This window comes from Melanerpes formicivorus, unplaced genomic scaffold, assembly GCF_026170545.1.
Source record: "Melanerpes formicivorus ecotype bairdi unplaced genomic scaffold, bMelFor1.0.p_v2 SCAF_34, whole genome shotgun sequence".
Classification (NCBI taxonomy): domain Eukaryota; kingdom Metazoa; phylum Chordata; class Aves; order Piciformes; family Picidae; genus Melanerpes; species Melanerpes formicivorus.
This window is the reverse complement of record NW_027142386.1, coordinates 211502-229687: the sequence shown is the minus strand read 5'-3', so window position 1 is coordinate 229687 and position 18186 is coordinate 211502. Positions and strand designations below refer to the sequence as shown.

At 59.5% G+C, this 18186-nt stretch overlaps 2 protein-coding genes across 4 annotated transcripts in view; one reads left to right on the top strand and one right to left on the bottom strand.

Moving 5' to 3' along the window:
• The window catches only part of KIAA1958 (KIAA1958 ortholog), a 29766-nt gene extending 22450 nt beyond the window's left edge, over positions 1-7316 (top strand). The window contains exons 3-5 of the mRNA XM_068156221.1: positions 1369-1496; positions 2940-3368; positions 5382-7316. Coding sequence (XP_068012322.1) covers positions 1394-1496; positions 2940-3368; positions 5382-6229 — 1380 coding nt within the window. The 5' untranslated portion in view covers positions 1369-1393 and the 3' untranslated portion in view covers positions 6230-7316. The remainder of the gene's footprint in view (positions 1-1368; positions 1497-2939; positions 3369-5381) is intronic.
• A 941-nt stretch (positions 7317-8257) lies between these two features.
• On the bottom strand, positions 8258-16615 carry MISP (mitotic spindle positioning). Of its 3 annotated transcripts, none has more exons than XM_068156202.1 (5): positions 16518-16615; positions 11309-13407; positions 10270-10478; positions 9851-9889; positions 8258-8969 (listed from the first exon to the last, which is right to left on the bottom strand). In XM_068156202.1, exons 2-5 carry the CDS (start codon positions 13290-13292, stop codon positions 8883-8885), a joined length of 2319 nt encoding a protein of 772 aa, XP_068012303.1. In that variant the 5' UTR covers positions 13293-13407; positions 16518-16615; the 3' UTR covers positions 8258-8882. The 3 variants fall into 3 exon arrangements, with proteins under 3 accessions (XP_068012303.1, XP_068012304.1, XP_068012305.1); XM_068156203.1 differs by having other exon boundaries at positions 11309-13387; XM_068156204.1 differs by lacking the exons at positions 8258-8969; positions 9851-9889; positions 10270-10478 and adding an exon at positions 10498-10702.
• Between the last annotated feature and the right edge of the window lie 1571 nt (positions 16616-18186).

Below are 18186 nucleotides of genomic sequence, written 5' to 3'. Positions count from 1 at the left end.
CTAGCACATGCAGACAGCACAGCCTGCCAGGCTGAAATTACCCCAACCAGCACCAGCCAGCCACAGGAAGGAACACAAGGACTGGCACCAGCCTGAGGAGCCCTCCAGAGCCTGCTGCTGGGCTGCAGCTCCCCCCCAGCAGGAGCAGTTCTGCTGCTTGCTCCCCACAGGGAGGTACAAAGGATGTGCTGTGAGAGGTTTGAGCTCTGCTTCTCTCTCTGAAGGGGACACCTCATTCCCTGCTCCACCTCCTGAGGTGTACTCATCACCTGTGTTTCCTTCCCTCTTGGGGCCAGGCTTTGTCCCCTCACTTGTTGGGGTGTTTGTGCTCACCACTGTGCCTCACTCGGGCAGTGCAGCAAAGCTGCCTTCATGACCTCTGCCTGCTGGTGGTGTCAGCACTGTGGGGCTGCCCAGCCCTCTTGCCCTGTGTGTGACCACCTGGTCTCTAACCAGTGACACAGAAATGAGCCTCACTTTCTAGACTGCTACACAGAATGTCTCTAAACAGGAGAAGTTCAGCCTTAGTGGGTCCAGAGGAGGCCACAAAGGTGGTCAGAGGCCTGGAGCACCTCTCTAAGGACAGGCTGAGAGCTGAGGCTGTTTAGCCTAGGGAACAGAAGGTTCTGGGGAAGACCTTGGAGCTACATTTCAATATCTGAAGTGGACCTCCAGGCAGGCTGGGGAGGGAGTGTTCAGAAGGGCCTGCAGGGATAGGCCAAGGAGCAGTGGTTTGAAACTGGAGCAGGGCAGAGTTAGGTTGGACATCAGGAGGAAGCTCTGCACAGTGAGAGTGGGGAGACACTGGGACAGGTTGTCCAGAGATGTGGTTGAGGCTCCATCCCTGGAGACATTCAACAATCCTGATGGGCTCTGAGCAACCTGAGCTTGTTGGAGATGTCCCTTCCCACTGCAGGGGTGTTGGACAGAATGGCCTTTGAGGGTTCTGTGATTCTCTGCATGCACAAAGAAGTCTTCAGTTGAGAAACTTCCTCTTTTTCCTGTTTGGAAAGTCAGATAACATCAGGATGGGAGCTAGCACCACTGCTGCTGGCACTTGTGTGTCTGCAGTTGGCTCTGCTTGGAGGGGGAAAGGTTGCTTAACCACAGCCAGTGCTGAGAGGAACTTCTCAGAGTCTGCTTTTGAAAGGCTGCTGGCAGTGTTTATGTTTGGTTCAGCTTCTGCAGGGTACACTGGAGAGGCTCAGCCTGCAAATATTTACCCAAGTCAAGCTTTCTGTTTATAGCTCAGTGGAGCTCCCCTTAATGAGGACCCAGGCTCTGCAGGAGCATTGGTTGTGGACTGGGCATTGAGAAGTTCAGCTGCATTCTGCTAGCCAGGTGTTTGTTGTGCTTACATCCCCACAGGTCCATCTAGACCCACGTGTGTCTGATGATTATTTCAGGTTCTGAGAGAGAGAGAGAGAAAGAGAAAGGATATTCACTCATCTACTGCTCTCTACCTGAGGCTCAGTCAGACAGGACCCACCAGCATGGTGAGTGTTCCTTACTAGCACAGAGGGGCCCCCAGCTTAAGAAGGATGTGGAAATGTTGCAGCAGGTTCAGAGGAGGCCATGGAGATGATCAGAGGGATGGAGAACCTCCCCTGTGGGGACAGGCTGAGTTGGGCTGTTCAGCATGGAGAAGAGAAGGCTCCAGGGAGACCCTAGAGCAGCCTTCCAGTACCTGAAGGGGCTCCAGGAGAGCTGGGGAGGGACTTCTGATAAGGGCTTGTAGATCACCCTGCCATGGGCAGAGACACCTCCCACCAGCCCAGGCTGCTCAAGGCCTCACCCAGCCTGGCCTTGAACACCTCCAGGGAGGGGGCAGCAGCAACCTCCCTGGGCAACCTGATCCAGCCTCTCCCCACCTTCACTCTCAACAATTTCTTCCTCATCTCCACTCTCAGTCTCCCCTCTCCCAGCTTCAAGCCATTGCCCCTGGTCCTGTCACTCCCAGCCCTTGTCACAAGTCCCTCCCCAGCTCTCCTGGAGCCCTTTCAGGTCCTGGAAGGCTGCTCTGAGGTCTCCCTGGAGCCTTCTTTAAAGAATGAACAAACTGTAGCTAAGAGATTCCTCCAGTGATTCCTTTCAAAAATCAGTTATTCCTCTCTTGAGATGGGGCCAGCCCCAGCCCCCAGCACTGCTGGTTTGGGCACCTCCTCTTTCCCTTACCTCCAACATGTTTTAACAGAAGAAGAGTGCTGGAGACAGAAGCTGCTGTGATGCCAGCTCACTCCACATGGACCTCTCCAAACTGGTGACCTGGGCACACACTCATGGGGCCATCTGCAGCCAGCTCCCAGCCTTTGAAGGGGTGCAGGACACAGGTCACCCCAGGAAGGAAAGTTCTCTTCTGTGGATGTGTGGGGCTGGCCATGCTTACTTCTGGCACTGCAGGAAGCTGGATGGCAGAAGCAAAGAAGAGAATGAAGGTGTGAGAAAGAGGTCAACATCTTCTGAGGCTTCATCAAGGACATCTAGTTTGGATGAGAAGAGCTGGAGGACGACTCCCTCTTTTGGGAGGGCCAAAGGGAATGCTGAGAGCACAGGGTCATGCAGCAGCAGCTCTCCAGGTGTCACTCAGGGAGGTGACACAGTCTGTGTAGCACACAGTGAGCCAGCAGCCAGAGAAACCCAAAGCAGGAGCAAAGCTGTGGGGTCCCAGCTGGCAGCAGAGCAGCACTTGCCAGCATCCAGTGGTGAGGTCAAAGCTGGCAGGTGTGAGATGAAGCTGGAAAGCAGGGAAAATCTGCAGGTCATCTCTGATGAGGAGCAGTGCATTTCAGGTGAAGAGACAGGAGACACAGGCAGCCAGGGTGTTCTGCTGGAGTCCCCAGAAGCTGCCACAGCTGCAGCAGAGCTGCAGAGGTATCCCACTCAGAGGCTGGTATGTGCCAATCTCACAGCTGCCCAAACCTCTGCCTTTGTCCCCACAGAAAAGCCACTCCTGCCTCCTGCCCACATCCCAACACCTCCTGTCTACATCAAACCAGAGAGCCTGGACAGCAGCAACCTGATCTTGGGTGCTCCTAATCCTGAATGGCCTGGAACTGACACCTGGACAGCAAGAAATTCCTCAGGGGCAGCAGCATCTAAAGAACATTGTGAGTGGGTTGGTGTCTCCAACACTGCAGCAGAGGCCCAGTGTGAGTCCTCTGCCTCTGTGGCACTCTTTCCTTTTGAAGCCATGGTAGATGTCAAGCATCAAACCCAGCTGAGCCCTCCTGAGCATGGCTCACTAGGAACCAGCTTAGATGGGGCTGTGGCTGTTGAGGAGACTGAACTCCAGGGATCTGGGCAAGGCTCTCACCCTTCCACCACCTCCATGAGCCTCAGGAGCCAGAGTGCCACATCCTCCAGCAAAAGTAAGAGCCTGGGGTTTATTCCTGGGGGGGGGTTAGGGAAATGTGCCAATAATCACTGTCCCAAACTGTTAAGAGGAACTGAGGTCATATGGCTGCAAAAATCTGCATTGTAGCATCAGAGGAAATGCCTCAGATTTGGGGCTCCCTTGTTTCTGCTACAAGGGGCTGAGAAGGTTCCTGCCACATGTGATGGGCACTTGGGTAGATGATGCTTTCACCAAGGTTCCCAGGTGTGCATGGGGCTCAGTTTTCAGCCCCTCACTCCAAGAAGGACACTGAGGGGCTGAAGCATGGCCAGAGAAGGGCAACAAAGCTGGGGAAGGGTCTGGAGAACAGGGCTGGGGAGGAGCAGCTGAGGGAACTGGGGGTGTTGAGAAGAGGAGGCTGAGAGGAGACCTCATTGCTCTCCACAGCTCCCTGAAAGGAGGCTGCAGTGAGTTGGGGGTTGGCCTCTTCTCCCTGGGCTCAGGTGATAGAAGGAGAGGAAATGGCCTGGAATTGTGCCAGGGGAGGCTTAGGTTGGAGCTGAGGAACAATTTGTTTGCTGCCAGAGTGGTCAGGGCTTGGCACAGGCTGCCCAGGGAGGTGGTGGAGGTTTTGGAGACATGTGTGGCCATGGCCTTTGGGGCCATGGTTTAGTGGTGTTGAGTTGATGGTTGGGCTCAGTGATCTTGGAGGTCTCTTCCAACCCAGGAGTCTGGGATTCTGCTTCCCCAACCTGGATGTTCTGGGCTCTCATTTTGCTTGTGGGGTGTCAGCTGGACTGGAGAGAGTCCCCACGAGGAACTGAGCCCAGAGGTGAGAACCTGAACCTCCAGAAATGAGGAAGTAACTTTGAAGAGCAGGGAAACAGAGAACTGGTGACTGAAACTGGCAAGCCACTGGCAGAAGTCCCAGAGCTTGCAGCTGGAGCAGTTTCAGCCCTGCAGGTTCAGTGACATGGGCTGAACAAATCCCTTGAGCCATGCTGAGAATGCCAGGATTCCCATACATGCTGTCCTTGGAATGCTGCTGGAGCAGGGGGAGCTACAACTGCCCAAGCCTTTCACAAGACACAGGGCTTGCTGAGGAGCTATCACCACCAAGTTGACCTCACCCAGGGCCTGTTTGAGGTGGTTCAGTGGCACAAGGATCTGCTGCTTGGGGAGGTCTTAGAAGCTTTGAGGCTGCTTTTAACCCTGTTTTAACCCTGCTGTCACAGAGCCACTGTCTGCAGAAGGTGGTAAGGGTTGGACTTGAGGACCTTAAAGGTCTTTCCCAGCCCTAAACAATTCTGAAGAGATGTTTGCAAAGCTAAATGCTTTGAATTTCATTCTGCAGAATGCCTTCTTCCACCCTTGGGGTGGGTGAGGTGGATGCTGCGTGGTCCTGAGGCAGCCCACAAGGTCCATGGGCAGCCCAACTGCTCCCTGCACTTCTAGTGGAGCAGCTGCAGGCTGAGGGAGTGGGGCTGCACAGCCAGCACCCTGGGCTCAGGGCTTAGGGATGTGGTTTAGTGGTAGTGGGTTAGCAGGAGTGGTGGGCTCGAGGTGATTGGTGATGGGTGAGTGGTTGGCCTTGATGATCCCAAAGGTCTCTTCTAACCTCAACAGTTCTGTGAGGCTGGGTCACACTCAGGGTGAAGCTGGGTGTCCAGCTGAGCCACCACTGCCAGGGTGTAGCCTCCAGTCCTGGCCCATGGACCCTGCAGCAGCACTCTCCACTTCTGCACCCCACGAGGACGTTTCATGGTCACGTCTCCTGAGGAGTTTGTTCTCTCCCACTTCAGCACAATCCCCAAAGAAAGAATATCTGAAGCTTGCCCTCGTGGCAGTGCAGCAAGGGAGCAGGAGAGGCACAGCCCTTCCCCCACCTGGAGGTGGCTGCCTGAGAGCTTTAGAGGAAAGGGTTTGTGAGGGTCCCCTAACCTTAATGACTCTCAGGAGGGAGGTGAAGGTTACTCTGCATCTCCTTCTGTTCCCCTGCTCTCCCTGCCAGCCCTTGCTGTCCACAAGTCTGTCTCCTCCCTTTCAGGTGTGTTGGATGCGGGTGAGAGGAAGAGGAGCCGCAGCCATGGGAACATCAAAGTTTTCAAGGCCTGGCTGGTCTCCCACCACCCCTCTGAAACTCGTGAGATCCACCAGATGCCACCTGAAGACCTCAACTCTTACCTGGCCTCCTTCTACAGCTCTGCCAAGAAGCAGAACGGCAGCGACTTCTCTGCCAGCACCCTGACCTTCCTCCAGCTCAGCACCGACCGCTACCTCAGGGAGCACGACTACCGCTACAGCGTGGTGAAGGGGGTGGAGTTCAGAGCTGCTCAGGAAGCCTTGAAGCTGAGGCAGCAGCAGCTGTCTGAGAAAGAGAGGGAGGGAGAGTGGAGCCTCCTGGAGAGGCTGACAGAGGATGACTTGGCCACCCTTCGCCAGAAAGGGCTTTTAAGTAGAAGGCATCCTCAGGGCTTGCTGAGCCTCCTGCTCACAAACATCATCAGGGGCTTTGGGGCCCGGGTGCACGGTCAGGGCCACACTCTGTACTGGGGCCAGCTTGTGCTGACACAGGCTGAGGGGCAGCTGGAGTACCTGGAGTGGAGGGACAGCCTGAGCGCCGAGCCCGGCCCGGAGGAGCCGCGGCCACGCCTCTCGGCCCGGCCCCGCGGCCCTGCTGGCTGCCCCGTGGAGGATTACAAGGAGTACGCCAAGAGGCGGCCTCTGGACATGCTCCACGACTACGACCCTCTCTACCTCACCCCTAAGCCTCTCTGCTCCGTGTGGGACCAGGCGTGGTTCCGCAGTAAGTCCCTGACCAAAGGCAGCCTGGAGAAGCTCTTGAAAGTGATCACTGAGCAAGTCAAAGGCCCTGGGAAGAAGCGCAAGAAGTGAAGGGATGCCCTCAGCTTCTGCTGTGCCTCTGGCTGGCAGCCTCAAAGCAGCCTGGGGTGGGAACTTCCAACCTTTAGCTCAGCTTGAGGAGAAGATCCTTCTGTTGGGTTTCACCTGGGGACATAAATCACCTCCTCACCTCTACCACCTTCATGCTGGGCTTAGGGGAAAACTTCTGTTGTTCTCTGTGTTGGTGCAGCTGCTGGTTCAGGGAGTTGAAGCCAGGAGCATTTCTGGGGAGGGGGTCATGTTTGTCAAATGAGTTCATTTTCTGCTGTATTATTAATGCCAGGATGAACCCAGCCAGTGTGAGCAGGGAGGAGGGCAGCTGGGTGGTCAGGGGAGGGCACAAGGCCTTTCTCTATCGAGTCAAGCCATTGTAAAGGGGTGAGGAACACAGGCAGGTTGTGGGGCAGTGTCTGCCACCAGATCTCAGGGGATGCCCTCACTGAGTCCCTCTCAGTTGCTCTGTGAGAGATCTGTTCAAGTTACCAAGTTGTGAGTGTTGTAAAACCTGGTTTGAAGCTGCTGCTGGTGTTGGGAGGTTTGATGGTGTTTCCCCCACTGTTAAATACAGCAACATCAGCATCTTGGGCAGCTGTGATTGGCTTCTTCCAGCTGTTGGAGCACCACTCTGCCCCTGAGCTGCCTCACTGCCCAGCTGGGTTGTTGCCATCCCCCAACAGAGGAACATTTCACTCACTCCTGCAAGGACGAGGCCAATAACCCTGGAGCAGCAGGTCACAGTTTCCTGGACACCAGCACATTCACTTCCTCCTGCCCCAAGCCCAGAGTTACTCAGTGTTACAGAGCTGACCCCCGGGAGGGCCTGGGCTGTTTGAGACCCCACAGAGGACCCCACAGAGTCTGTGTTTTCCTATCAGGCTCTCTGTGGCCAGAGCCTTTGCCCAAACCGGGCCCACTCGAGCAGCATTAACACCACCACCACACCACAGAGTCACAAAAGCCTTCACAGCCTCACTCAGGGAAGTCCCAGAGGCTGTCTGCCAGCTCTCCTCATGCTGTCGAGCCTAGATGTGTCACCACTGCCACAGCCGCCGCTGAAGGACCGCCGGTGCCCAGCTCCCTGCCCAGCAGTGGGAGCAAGCCCTCCCCACGGGCCGTGCTCTGCTCGCCCCCAGCCCGGCCAAGGAAGGAGCAGCTCAGGGCAGGAGCAGCTCGGGGAAGGAGCAGCCTGGGCTGTTCTCTCCTCCCGGCGGGTCTGTGCCGCCCACGCCCCGCAGCTGGGCAGGGCAAAGCTTCAGAAGCAAGGTGGCACAATGAGGAAACCGAGACCCGGCACCAAGCGGTTTGATCGAGGCCGTGGCTGAGGCGAAGGGCAGAGACCCCCCCGGGCTGACCCCTGCTCCCAAGGCGCTCCCCAGCTGCGCTGCCTGCGCTGCCCGGCACTCCGGTGGCTGCACGGTGCCGGAGGAACGTGGAGGCTGCTCGACCCCCGAGGGCTTCCCGGGTCTGTCCCAGCCGCGCTGCGGGAGTTACTCGGGGCTGGGCTGTGCCCTGCCCGGGATCTGCCTCCACCGCGGCCACCAGCCGGGGCTCCCGCAGCGCCCGGTTCTCCTCCGTTCGCAGGGGTGGGGGGTTGAACCCCCTCCTCTGTCAGCTCGGAGGGCAGCAGCAGAGGCTGTCCGAGCCCCGCAGCCTCCCCCCCCAGCACCGCTGCTCCGCGCCGCGCTCCAGCCCCCGCCCCCAACCTTCGCCCGCCGGAGCTCAGCCCTCCCTGCCCCGGTGCCACCGGCTCCGGTGCCGCCCGGGGCTCCCGCTGCCTGCGGGGGCCATCTAGCGACAGCGGGATGGGCAGCGGGGACGAGCCTGGCCCCGAGGACGAGCCTCGCCTCACCCCTGGTTCCCCAGCACCCCTGCGCCTCCCCAGCCCGGCGGCCGCCGGGACCCCTCCGCGGCTGCCCCCAGCAGAAGGCTCCGGTCCCGGTCTCAGCTCCAGTCCCATCCTCGGCCGCGGTCCCATCTCCCCAAAGAGCAGGCAGAGAAAGCAGGGCAGGAAGGAGGAAGGAGAGTGACGACTCTTTAATAAATTAGCGATATTATCCACAGCATTTCTACTTCTGTGTCTCCGTTTCGTTCCTGCAGCTCAGCAGATCGCCCGAGCAGAGGCAGAAACGTTGATTTCCCAGCTTGAGGCCAAGCTTGACCTACCACCCAGGGCCACTCTCCAAGGAGTGGGACTTTAAAAAGAAAGCTAAAAAAATCCAATTTGGGAAGAAAATAAGGTTTGGGTTGGGGTTTGGGGTTTTTTTTGGCGGGGGGGGTGTCGATTTTTTGTCATCCAGAGGCACAGCTCAGGTGAGAAGTGAAATTACCACAGGGTCCCCTCTGGGCAGCTCCTCGCAGTGATTAAAAGAAAATGATCAATAATTTTTGCTTTTCTGGAGCAAAAAAAGTGTTGCCAGGGGGATGGGGAGGGAGGGGGGCAAGGAGGGCTGCCCCCTGGATCGTCCTGGGGGCAGGGGGGGGATTAAAAAGGAGGGAAGGTTTTCTATGTACAAGTCTCTGCTTCGGGTGCTAACCGGGAGCTTGCGAAGGGCTCAGGCGTTTCCAGCGTGTGCCAGGTGGTGCCAAACAGGCTGAGGCCTGTGGTGGCCTTGTGCCTTCCTCCCTCCCTGGCCCCTCGAGCCCCTCAGTCCTCGTCCCTCACGTACTGCCCAGCCTCCCAGCGCTGGGCCATGGCGCTCTTGTGGCGGATCACCCGGGTGCTTTCCACCACCTGCAAGGGAGCAGAGGCAGAGGTTGGTTGCAGTTGGAAACGACCTCCAAGACAGAGTTTAACCAACCCTCAACCCAACCCCACCATGGCCACCAAACCATGGCCCCCAGTGCCACGGCCACAGGTTTCTCGGACACCTCCAGGCATGGGGATTCCACCACCTCCCTGGGCAGCCTGTGCCAAGCCCTGACCACTCTGGTAGCAAAGAAATTGTTCCTCAGCTCCAAACTAAGCCTCCCCTGGCACAACTTCAGGGCATTTCCTCTCCTTCTATCACCTGAGCCTAGGGACAAGAGGCCAACTCCCACCTCACTGCAGCCTCCTCTCAGGGAGCTGTGGAGGGCAATGAGGTCTCCCTCAGCCTCCTCTTCTCCAGACTAACCACCCCCAGCTCCCTCAGCTGCTCCTCCCCAGCCCTGTTCTCCAGACCCTTCCCCAGCTTTGTTGCCCTTCTCTGGCCATGCTCCAGCCTCTCAATGTCCTTCTTGCAGTGAGGGACCCAAAACTGAAGCCAGCACTCAAGGTGTGGCCTCACCAGTGCCCAGTCCAGGGGCACAGTCCCTGCCCTGCTCCTGCTGGTCCAGACCAGGATGCTGGTGGCCTTGCTGCAGATGCAGTCAGGGAGGTATTTTCATAGGCAAATCTTCTTTGCATGACTTTGCCTCCCGCAGCCAGACCCCACTCACACACCTCTTCTGAGGGCTGAATGCACCTGACAGCAACCACAACACATCCTGCTCCATGTGGTGCCCACTCAAGTGGTGCCCCCACCCCAAGCAGTGCCCACAGCTGCTACAGGAGCAGGCAGTGAGGGGAAGCCCAGGTGGGGAGCAAAGCCAGGGCAGCATGAGCAGAAGCTTTGAGGGTGCCAAGGGTTTTACCTCTGTGTTGATCTTGTCAACAGGTTCGATGCCTGCATACTGTGAAAAGGGGGAAAAGAGGGTCAGGAAATGCCAGCCTGGCAAGGAAACACCCACAGGCAGCTGGATACAGCCCAGGGCAGGGGTGGGGGTCAGGCTGCTTGGCATGGGAGAACCCAGGCAGCTGTGCGCCCTGCAGAGCCAGGGGACATTTCAGGCCAGAACTCCCCCATCCCAGAAGGAAGCTGCTGCTCCTTCTCCAGTGCCCTCCCCCCCAGCACTGGCACCCCCCTGAGCAGTGGGGCACTGCCCCCAGTGCCTCAGCACAGCCCATTGCCAGTGCCACCACTGCTGGGTCTCCCCCTGAGCTGGGCAGCTCCAAGTGGGAGCCAGTCACAGCCCCAAAGCCACCAGCAACGGGCAGGGGTGGGCACAGTCACCTTTCCCTCCTCCTTCACCCTCCTCCTCCGCTCCTCGAAGGGGCTGGAATGAGCCGAGTCAGAGCCGAGGGTCTCTGTGCTGCCCTGGGAGGGACTGGCCACTCTCAGCGGCGTGAAGGACGACATCAGCCCCAGGACCCCCTGGTGTGAGACAGGAGTGGAGACAGGAGACCCGGACACCGAGTAGGTGCCGCTGACACCTGAGGCAGCTTCAAAAGAAAGAGTGGTCAAGGGCTGAGGGACACCAGGGCCGCTCCCAGGGCTGCCTGCCTGCAGGAGAGCAAGGCTCCTGTTTCAGAGCAGCCTCCTCAGCAGGTCCAGCAGGTTTGGTCACAGCCAGGACCCTGTGCCTGGGTGTCAGCCAGGGATTGTCGAGAGCAAGGGCAGGGAAATGCATGAGCTGGGCACTTCTGGGTGCTTCCAGTGCTGTTTTCTGTGGTAACGTGACACAAAGTCATCAAAACCTGAGCAGCTCTGGAATCTAAAGCTCTGCAGCCTATCCCTTGTCAGCAGCAGTTCTCCCTTATCTGCTCCCCTGGCTCAGGCTGGGCTGGTCCAGTGGGCTCCAGGGACATCACATCAAGCAGGGGGCATCCTGCTTGCTGACCCCAGACCCCCTGTCCAAGCAAGATCACTCCTCCCCAGACAGCTTGCTACGGGCACACAGGAGAGCCCCTATGGGCATCTCAGCAAATCATTGCAGGGAGGAAACTTGGACCCTTCCCTCTGCAGCCAGACATGGCTGAGACTTGGATGCTTTCCACCCCGAGCTGCCCCCATCAGTCCCTGCTGTGCCACTCTGTGGCTCTTACGGACAGCTCAGGTCACCTCTGGCAACCAGCCTTGAGAGGCCTCTCATGCACCAACCATAAGAGCTTCTCACACCTGGGAGAGGCACCTGCCTGTCCAGGAAGGTCCCCCCGGGCTCCTTCAGATGGCTCCTGCCAAGGCTCAGAGCCACAGGAAGGCGAGGGCGAGGGCAATGCCCCCGGGACTGACCCCTGCCCCATCCCACCCCGCATTGCTCTCCTCCCCTTACCCGAGCTGTGCCGTGAGCGGGAGCCCTCCTGGAGAGCGCCAGGGTCGCTGCTGACCAGGGAGCAGCCATCCAGCAGCTGCTGCTGCCGCCGTCGCCGCTGCTCCTGCAGCTCCTCTTCCCTCTGCAAGTCGCTCCGGATCTCCTCCTCGATCAGCGCCGAGGTTTGGGGCTTCCAGGTCCTCAGCTTGTACTGCTCCTCCCGGCCGTCCTCCCTTCTCAGCGGGTTCTGCGTCCCCATCTCGTCCAAGAAGTAGAACTTGGGATTCCAGAAGGGGAGGTAGAAGTACTTTCTGGGCAGGACAGCTGTGCTGGTGGGGCTCGGGGTGGAGCTGGGAAGCCTTCCTGCCCAGGAATCCTCACTCCTCCGTGTGCTGGTGCTGATGGAGGCACGCTGGGACCCCCGGGGCTGCTCCTGTCTCTTCTCACTGATGACAAAGCGCGGCTGGGTGGTCTGGAAGAGTGTGATGCTTGTTGGGTAGCTGGGAAGGCTTCTCCCGCCCTTGGTGTCTTCTGCAAGGTGGGAGCTGTGGCTCAGGGGCTGCTCCACCACAAACTCATTCACCCAGCTCCTCTGCTCTTCTGCCTTCCTCGTGGGGAGGGGCTGCTGGGGGGAGGCTTCCTCCTGCTCGAACACTCTCCTGCGCTCCTCCAGCTCCTGCTGCGTCCCCCTGTCGTACGTCCCCAGCAGCCTCCCCTGCTTCCTCAGATCTTCCTCACGCTTGGTTTCCTGCTCGATTTCCCTCTGGACATAAAGGGAAGCACGGCCATTGTCCTTCCCTTTCCTGCCCGGCCCCGGGGAGGCTTGCATGGAGAAGAGAGGCTTGGTCTGGATCTCCACCATCTCGCTGCCAGAGGTCAGCCGCTGGATCCCCCTCTCCTTCCAGAGGTTCTCCTCCCTCTCCATGGCCCTGCGGATCTCCCTCTCGATGGGTGTCTCATTGCTGGTCTTTGTCTCCTTGTCCAGGCCGTTGCTGATGGTCCTCAGCTCCACCAGGCCGTTGAAGACCTCGTTGGATGTGCTTCCATCACTGCCTGCGTTGCCTTCGTTGTACATCTCGCCCAAGCCGGAGTCCAGGTCCTCTCTGGAAGATGCTTTAGTGAAGGTGGACATCTTCCCAGTGGGGTACAGCCTGCTGCTGGGAGCATAGATCTCCTCCTTCACAGGTGTCTTGTAGGACACAGTGTAGACCTGATACACATTCTTGTCCCTCTTGCTCTGGCTGGATGCTCCAGCATTACCCTGACCTCTCGCCGCCTTCGTGGCCGTCTCGGGGCTGTGCCACTCTTGCCTGGAGACTTTTGTCATCAGCTCTGGCTTTGGAGACATGGCCTGCTGTCCTGGGCTGAAAACAGAGCCTGGGTTGGTCTTCTCCAGCATCAGGAACTGCTGCCGAGCGGCAGAGAAGTTGATCTGCTCGGTGTCGATGTTCTCGGAGTCAACAGGGGTCACTGCCCGCCTGGGGGAAGGTCTGTCGAAGGAAAGGGCAAAGCTGCTGGTGAAGGTGCCAGTGCTGGTGTTTATGGAGCTCAGCTCATCCATGGAGCTCCACCTCTCGGCTATGGTAGAGCTCTTCCTCATCACCTGGCTCCGGATGATCTCCCTCCTCTCATCCTCAAGCTCTTTGGCCTTCTCGGGCGAGATGTTTGGTGGAGGGACCCTGCGCTGGTCCTGCTCATCCTCATCGTAAAGCTTGGAGGGTTTCCTCTCGCCCTTGTAAGCCCTGAGGTCGTAGAGGCTTCCTGACTTCACCACATCCAGCTTGGAGTCCCTGTCTGGGGATGAGGTCCAGAGATCTTTTCCATCGTCCAGGAAGTTAGACGATGGCCTTGACCTCCTTTTCCAGCCAGAGCTGCTTTCCACCCTCTGGCTGCTGTGTGGAGTTGAGCCAAACACATCCTCCTCACTGTCAGCTTGGTGAGCATCACTGTAGTCCTGCCTGGTCTCTGGGAGCTGGAAGACCAAGTGCCTGGTGACTCTGTCCATCTTCTGGGTAGAATCAGCCTTCAGCCCTTCACCAGCCTCACCCCGGGCAAGGGACACTGCTCAGCTTTGAGGTAGTCCCTGGGCTCCTGGCTCACCTAAGGATGAGGAGCAGGACCTGTGAGCAAGAGAGGTTAAGAGTAGCAGCAAGAACAGAGGTTGGGGCTGAGTAGCTCTCTCTGCCAGCCTGGTGCTGCTGGCCTTGCCCAGGCAGTGACCAGGAGACAGCTGTGCCCAGGGGACAGGCTCTGCCAGCCCCACCCAGCCTGGTCCCAGGAGTTGATTGCTGTTTATCCAGAAACACCAAGCCCAGGACAGAAGCACAAAGCACCATTCCCAGTGGGAACTGCCCCAAAGCCAGTGTCCCTCTCCCCACCTCTGTCCCCCAGCCTGGCCACATCCCTGAGCCAGGCCACAGCTGGCAAAGTCAAACCTGCTGCAGGCAGCTGGCATCACCCACACCACTGGGAGGGCTGCAGGTCAGTGAGACTGCAGAGCTTTGGGCAATGCCACATCCAGCTCAGCTCTGCCAGCCTCTGCCACCAGCCCAGGCTGATCTTAAGGACTTTAGAGAACATCTTGTGAGGAGCAGCTGAGGGAACTGGGGTTGGTTGGTCTGGAGAAGAGGAGGCTGAGGGGAGACCTCATTGCCCTCCACAGCTCCCTGAAAGGAGGCTGCAGTGAGGTGGGAGTTGGGCTCTTGTCCCTAGGCTCAGGTGATAGAAGGAGAGGAAATGGGGTGGGGAGGATTAGGTTGGAGATGAGGAAAAATTTCTTTGCTGCCAGAGTGATCAGGGCTTGGCACAGGCTGCCCAGGGAGGTGATGGAGTCACCACCCCTAGAGGTGTTCAAGAAATGTGTGGCCATGGCACCTGGGGCCATGGTTTAGTGGCCATGGTGGTGTCAGGCTGATGGTTGGACTCAGCCTGAGGACTTGGAGGTATTCTCCAACCCAAACAATTCTGATGCTGTGCTCCAGCATGGACCAAGCAGGGAGGGACTCCCAGCCAAGGGCAGCAACCAGGAGCATCAGCTAGTGCCAGGGAGAGGCAGTGGTATCACCCAGCCCACCTCTTCCTGGAAGCTCTCCCTGTGTGTCTGTGGGAAGGAGACTCCCAACAGCCCAGCTATAGAAACATGGGGATCATAAAAGCAGTTTCATGGCTCATAAACTCTTGGGGACTTTAACCCTCGAAAGAGTCTCCGCAGGAGCGAACTGCCCTGACCTTGACGCCGATCCCCCGGCGCTGCCTGGGCCAGAGCTGGATGGGACAGCAGGTGCCAGGGCAGGGAGGGGTGGCATGGGTGGGTCCCTGCATGACAGCAGCTCTCCCCATGTCACAGATGCCATCCCAGCGCCAGCCAGGCACACATAACCCCTGTTGTGAGCCAGGCGTGCCCCAGGGCGAGTGGCACATCCTCTGCCTCTGTTTGCTGAGGTGTAGCCACAGCCCTGCTCCCACTGCTCCTGCCTGGCCTCTTAGGAGCCTGAGCAGGTCAGGAGTGCGTCAGCATCAGGCACAGCTCCCTGGGCACTGCTCCCTGGGCACTCACAGCCTCCCAGGGGCACGTGGCAGGGTTGGGAGTGAAGCCACAGTGATGCCAGTGGCAGCCCAGAGCCTGGGAGGAATCACAGAGCCGTTTAGGGTGGAAGAGACCTTTAAATCATCAGCTCCAACCCTTAACCCAGCACTGCCAGGGCACCACTAAACCATGGCCCTCAGCATCACATCTTCATGGCTTTGAAAGCCCTCCAGGGATGAGGACTCCACCACCTCCCTGGGAAGCCTGGGTCAGGGCTTGGCAGGGGAAGGAGTTGTTCCTCATGTCCAACCTAAACCTCTCCTCACACAGCTGGAGGCCATTTCCTCTTGTCTTTGCTCTTTGACACAAGAGACCAACCCCCACCTGGCTCCAACCTCCTTTCAGGGCATTGTAGGCAGCAGTGAGGTCTTCCCTCAGCCTCTTTTTCTCCAGGCTGAACTGGGAGTTGCCTCACCAGCTTTGTTCTCCAGACCCTTTACCAGCTTCACTTCCCTTCTCTGGACCCTCTCCTTGTCCCTTAATGTCCCTCTTGCAATGAGGGCCCCAAAACTGAACCCAGTGCTCAAGGTGTGGCCTCACAAGGTACCAGCAAGCACAGCTCAGGGTGAGGCTCTTCTGGCTAGGTCCCAGGGTCTGGTACACCCCAGCTTGTCCCCAGGGTGGATGAGCTGTGCTCAGGAAGTGCCTCCTGCCCCACAGCAACGCTGGGGACTGAGCTGCTGCTGCTCTCCTCCCAAGAACAGCAGAGTAACTCCCCAAGCTGAGAAGCCATTGAAGCCTTTCCTGGGGTGGGAGCACCTGAGTCCCATCAGAGGCAGCTGGAGTCAGCCCAGGGTGATGCCACCATGGTGCATGGTGCCCAGCCCAGGGGGTTCCACCTCGTTGCTGGCAGCAGAGACCAGGCTGAGGCTGCTGGGATGGGTGTGCTGTGCCCAGCTGAGTTCCTGTAACCTCTTTCTGTCCCTTCCTGTAAGTCACTGCTGCTCTTTTATGGCCCCTGATGACCTAGACGGTGAAAACTATGTACTCACACCTCTTATGGTATTTGGAGGGGGTCAGAGGTCCCTGCTGGGAGGGGGACTCCTCCCTGGGGAGCGCTGGTGGCCGAGGCAGGAGCCGGCGAAAAGCTCAGGGCTGTTACTGCGGCTCCCGGGCAGCAGCAGGCTGAGCAGCGCAGCCCCTCCCAAAGCGGCACCCAGGGCCAGCTGATTGCCTCTGCTCGGCCCCGGCTCTGCGGGACCGTGGGGTGTTGGGGGTCCCAAGCTCACCCCTCCTCTGTGCCAGGCTGCCCTCAGCCCAGTCAAGCACCACAGGGAGCTGCTGGGCAGAGCAGGTGGCACTGCAGCACCTGCCAGCCTGACCTGCCCTCCCCACCTCCCAGCACAGAGAGACATCTGGGAAGGGTTCCAGGGTCCCTCTGCCTTGGGGGTCTTACAGTGGGGTGCAGATCCACCCCAGCATGAACACAGCCTCATGTGCTCCTGGACCTCCAGCGTGCAGGATGTCCCTGACTGCCACTGCTGGCCCTCCAGCTGCCCCTTGCAGACAGAGCCAGCATGCCCTGCACCCCCTCGCTGAGGCCAGACCCCGTGTGGGGTCCACTCCCTCTGAGGCCAGAGGGTAAAGGCAACCCTGAGCACCCTGGTGCTGCCCTCACCCCCACCCCAACCATGCTGCACTTACTGTCTGGGGGAGCTGTCAGGGCTGGGGTCCCCATGCCCGGGGGAGGCTGCGCAGGGCGCCCAGCTGAGCTGCGTCTGCCAGGGAGTGGCCAGGGTGGGTGGCAGTGGGGTGTGGGGACCACGGAGCTGCAGGGCTCTGATAAGCCCTTGGGGAATTCCAAGAACTGCCCTCAGCTTGTGCTGGCTGCAGTGACGTGCTCCTGACACCCCTGCTCCACTCTCACCCCTGCTGCAGCTGGATCCTGTGCCTAGAGGATTTCCCTTGGCCCCCAGCCTGCCGAAGTGCCAGCGTGCCAGCACACCGCCCTGCTGATGCACCCAAGCACCAAGGTGCCAGTGCAGAGGTGCAGCCATGCCCCAACACCTTCCCGCCGGCTCTACCTCTCCTCTGGCGAGGCTGCAGCCCTGGGCAGCTCTGGAACTCCACAGAGAGCCGAGCGGTTTGGCTCTGCCCCAACCTGGCACCCCAGGGCAGCCTGTGCCCTCACGTGGTTCCACCCATGAAGGAGCACAAACGTGAGCTTGGGACGAGCCTGAGCTGCTCTGTGGGGCCAGGCAGCTTGGGAGGGGCACAGCCCCGTCTGCCACCGGTGTCCTTGCAGCCACCCAGTCTGTGCCAGGAAGCCGTGGTGCCTGCAGGGAGCGTGCGGAGGAGCCTGCGGGCATGGGCAAATATGGCGGCAGCAGCCATGCCAGGAGCGGTTGTGCCAGGAGCCTGCACCCCCCCCCTGTTGGCACCGCGGGGCCCCTCCCGGCCCAGCCACTCGATAACTCTCTGTGTGCTCTGGCAGGGCTGGGGCAGTGCCCTCACTGCTGTGCCTCTGCCAGCTCTGTCACCCCGGCTGGCTGCTGGTGCCTCCCTGGGGACCAAAGCAGCCTCCTCCCAGGGGCACAGGGCCCTCTACCTGGTCTGGAAACCTCGGGCACCCTGCAGCTGCCAGGCCAAGGGCAGGGCCGTGATGCTGTGGTTGTGATGCCCTCGGTTCCCATGGCCACAGCTGCTGGACCCCAGCACAATGGGCAGCATCGCCAGCACCCAGCACCACCCTCCTGGTGGTGGGCAGAGGATGCTGCCCAGGGTGCCCAGCCCTTCGCTGCACCTCTGTCTGGAGCAGGAGGTCGCTGTCCTCATCCTCTCTGCCTCACCATGACCGCTCCGCATCCTACCGCATCCCAACCCCTGCGGGAAAGCTCCTCCCTGCCCCACCGCTGGTGCGATGGCCCAAAGCAGGGCGGTGGTGCCAGATCTCTGCCCATCTACGAGATGCCCACTTACCCTCTGCCTGCTCCCGCTCTCTGGGCTCCCGCTCGGGCTCTGGCTGGCCGGGGGACGCTGGCTTCGGCGCGGCTGCCCGGGCAGCTCTGTGTTTCCGGGCGGGAGAGCGGAGCCTGTTTTACCTCGGGGCTGAGACAAAGTCCACAGGCGATGGCCGGGCAGCCAGGAACACACCACGCCCGCGGCAGGGTGTGTGCTTGGCTCCCTGGGCTGGCACCGGGCACAGCCAGGGCCCCACAGCTCTGGGAACGAGCTGTGGCATCCCAGCTCCGGGCAGACGCAGGACCTGTGGCAGCCCCGCGGAAGGCAGAGCCCCACAGCCGTGTGCTGATGGCACCTGGGAGTGCCCTGACCCCAGCGCTGCTTCTTGGGGCTGCCACGTCCTTTTCACCTG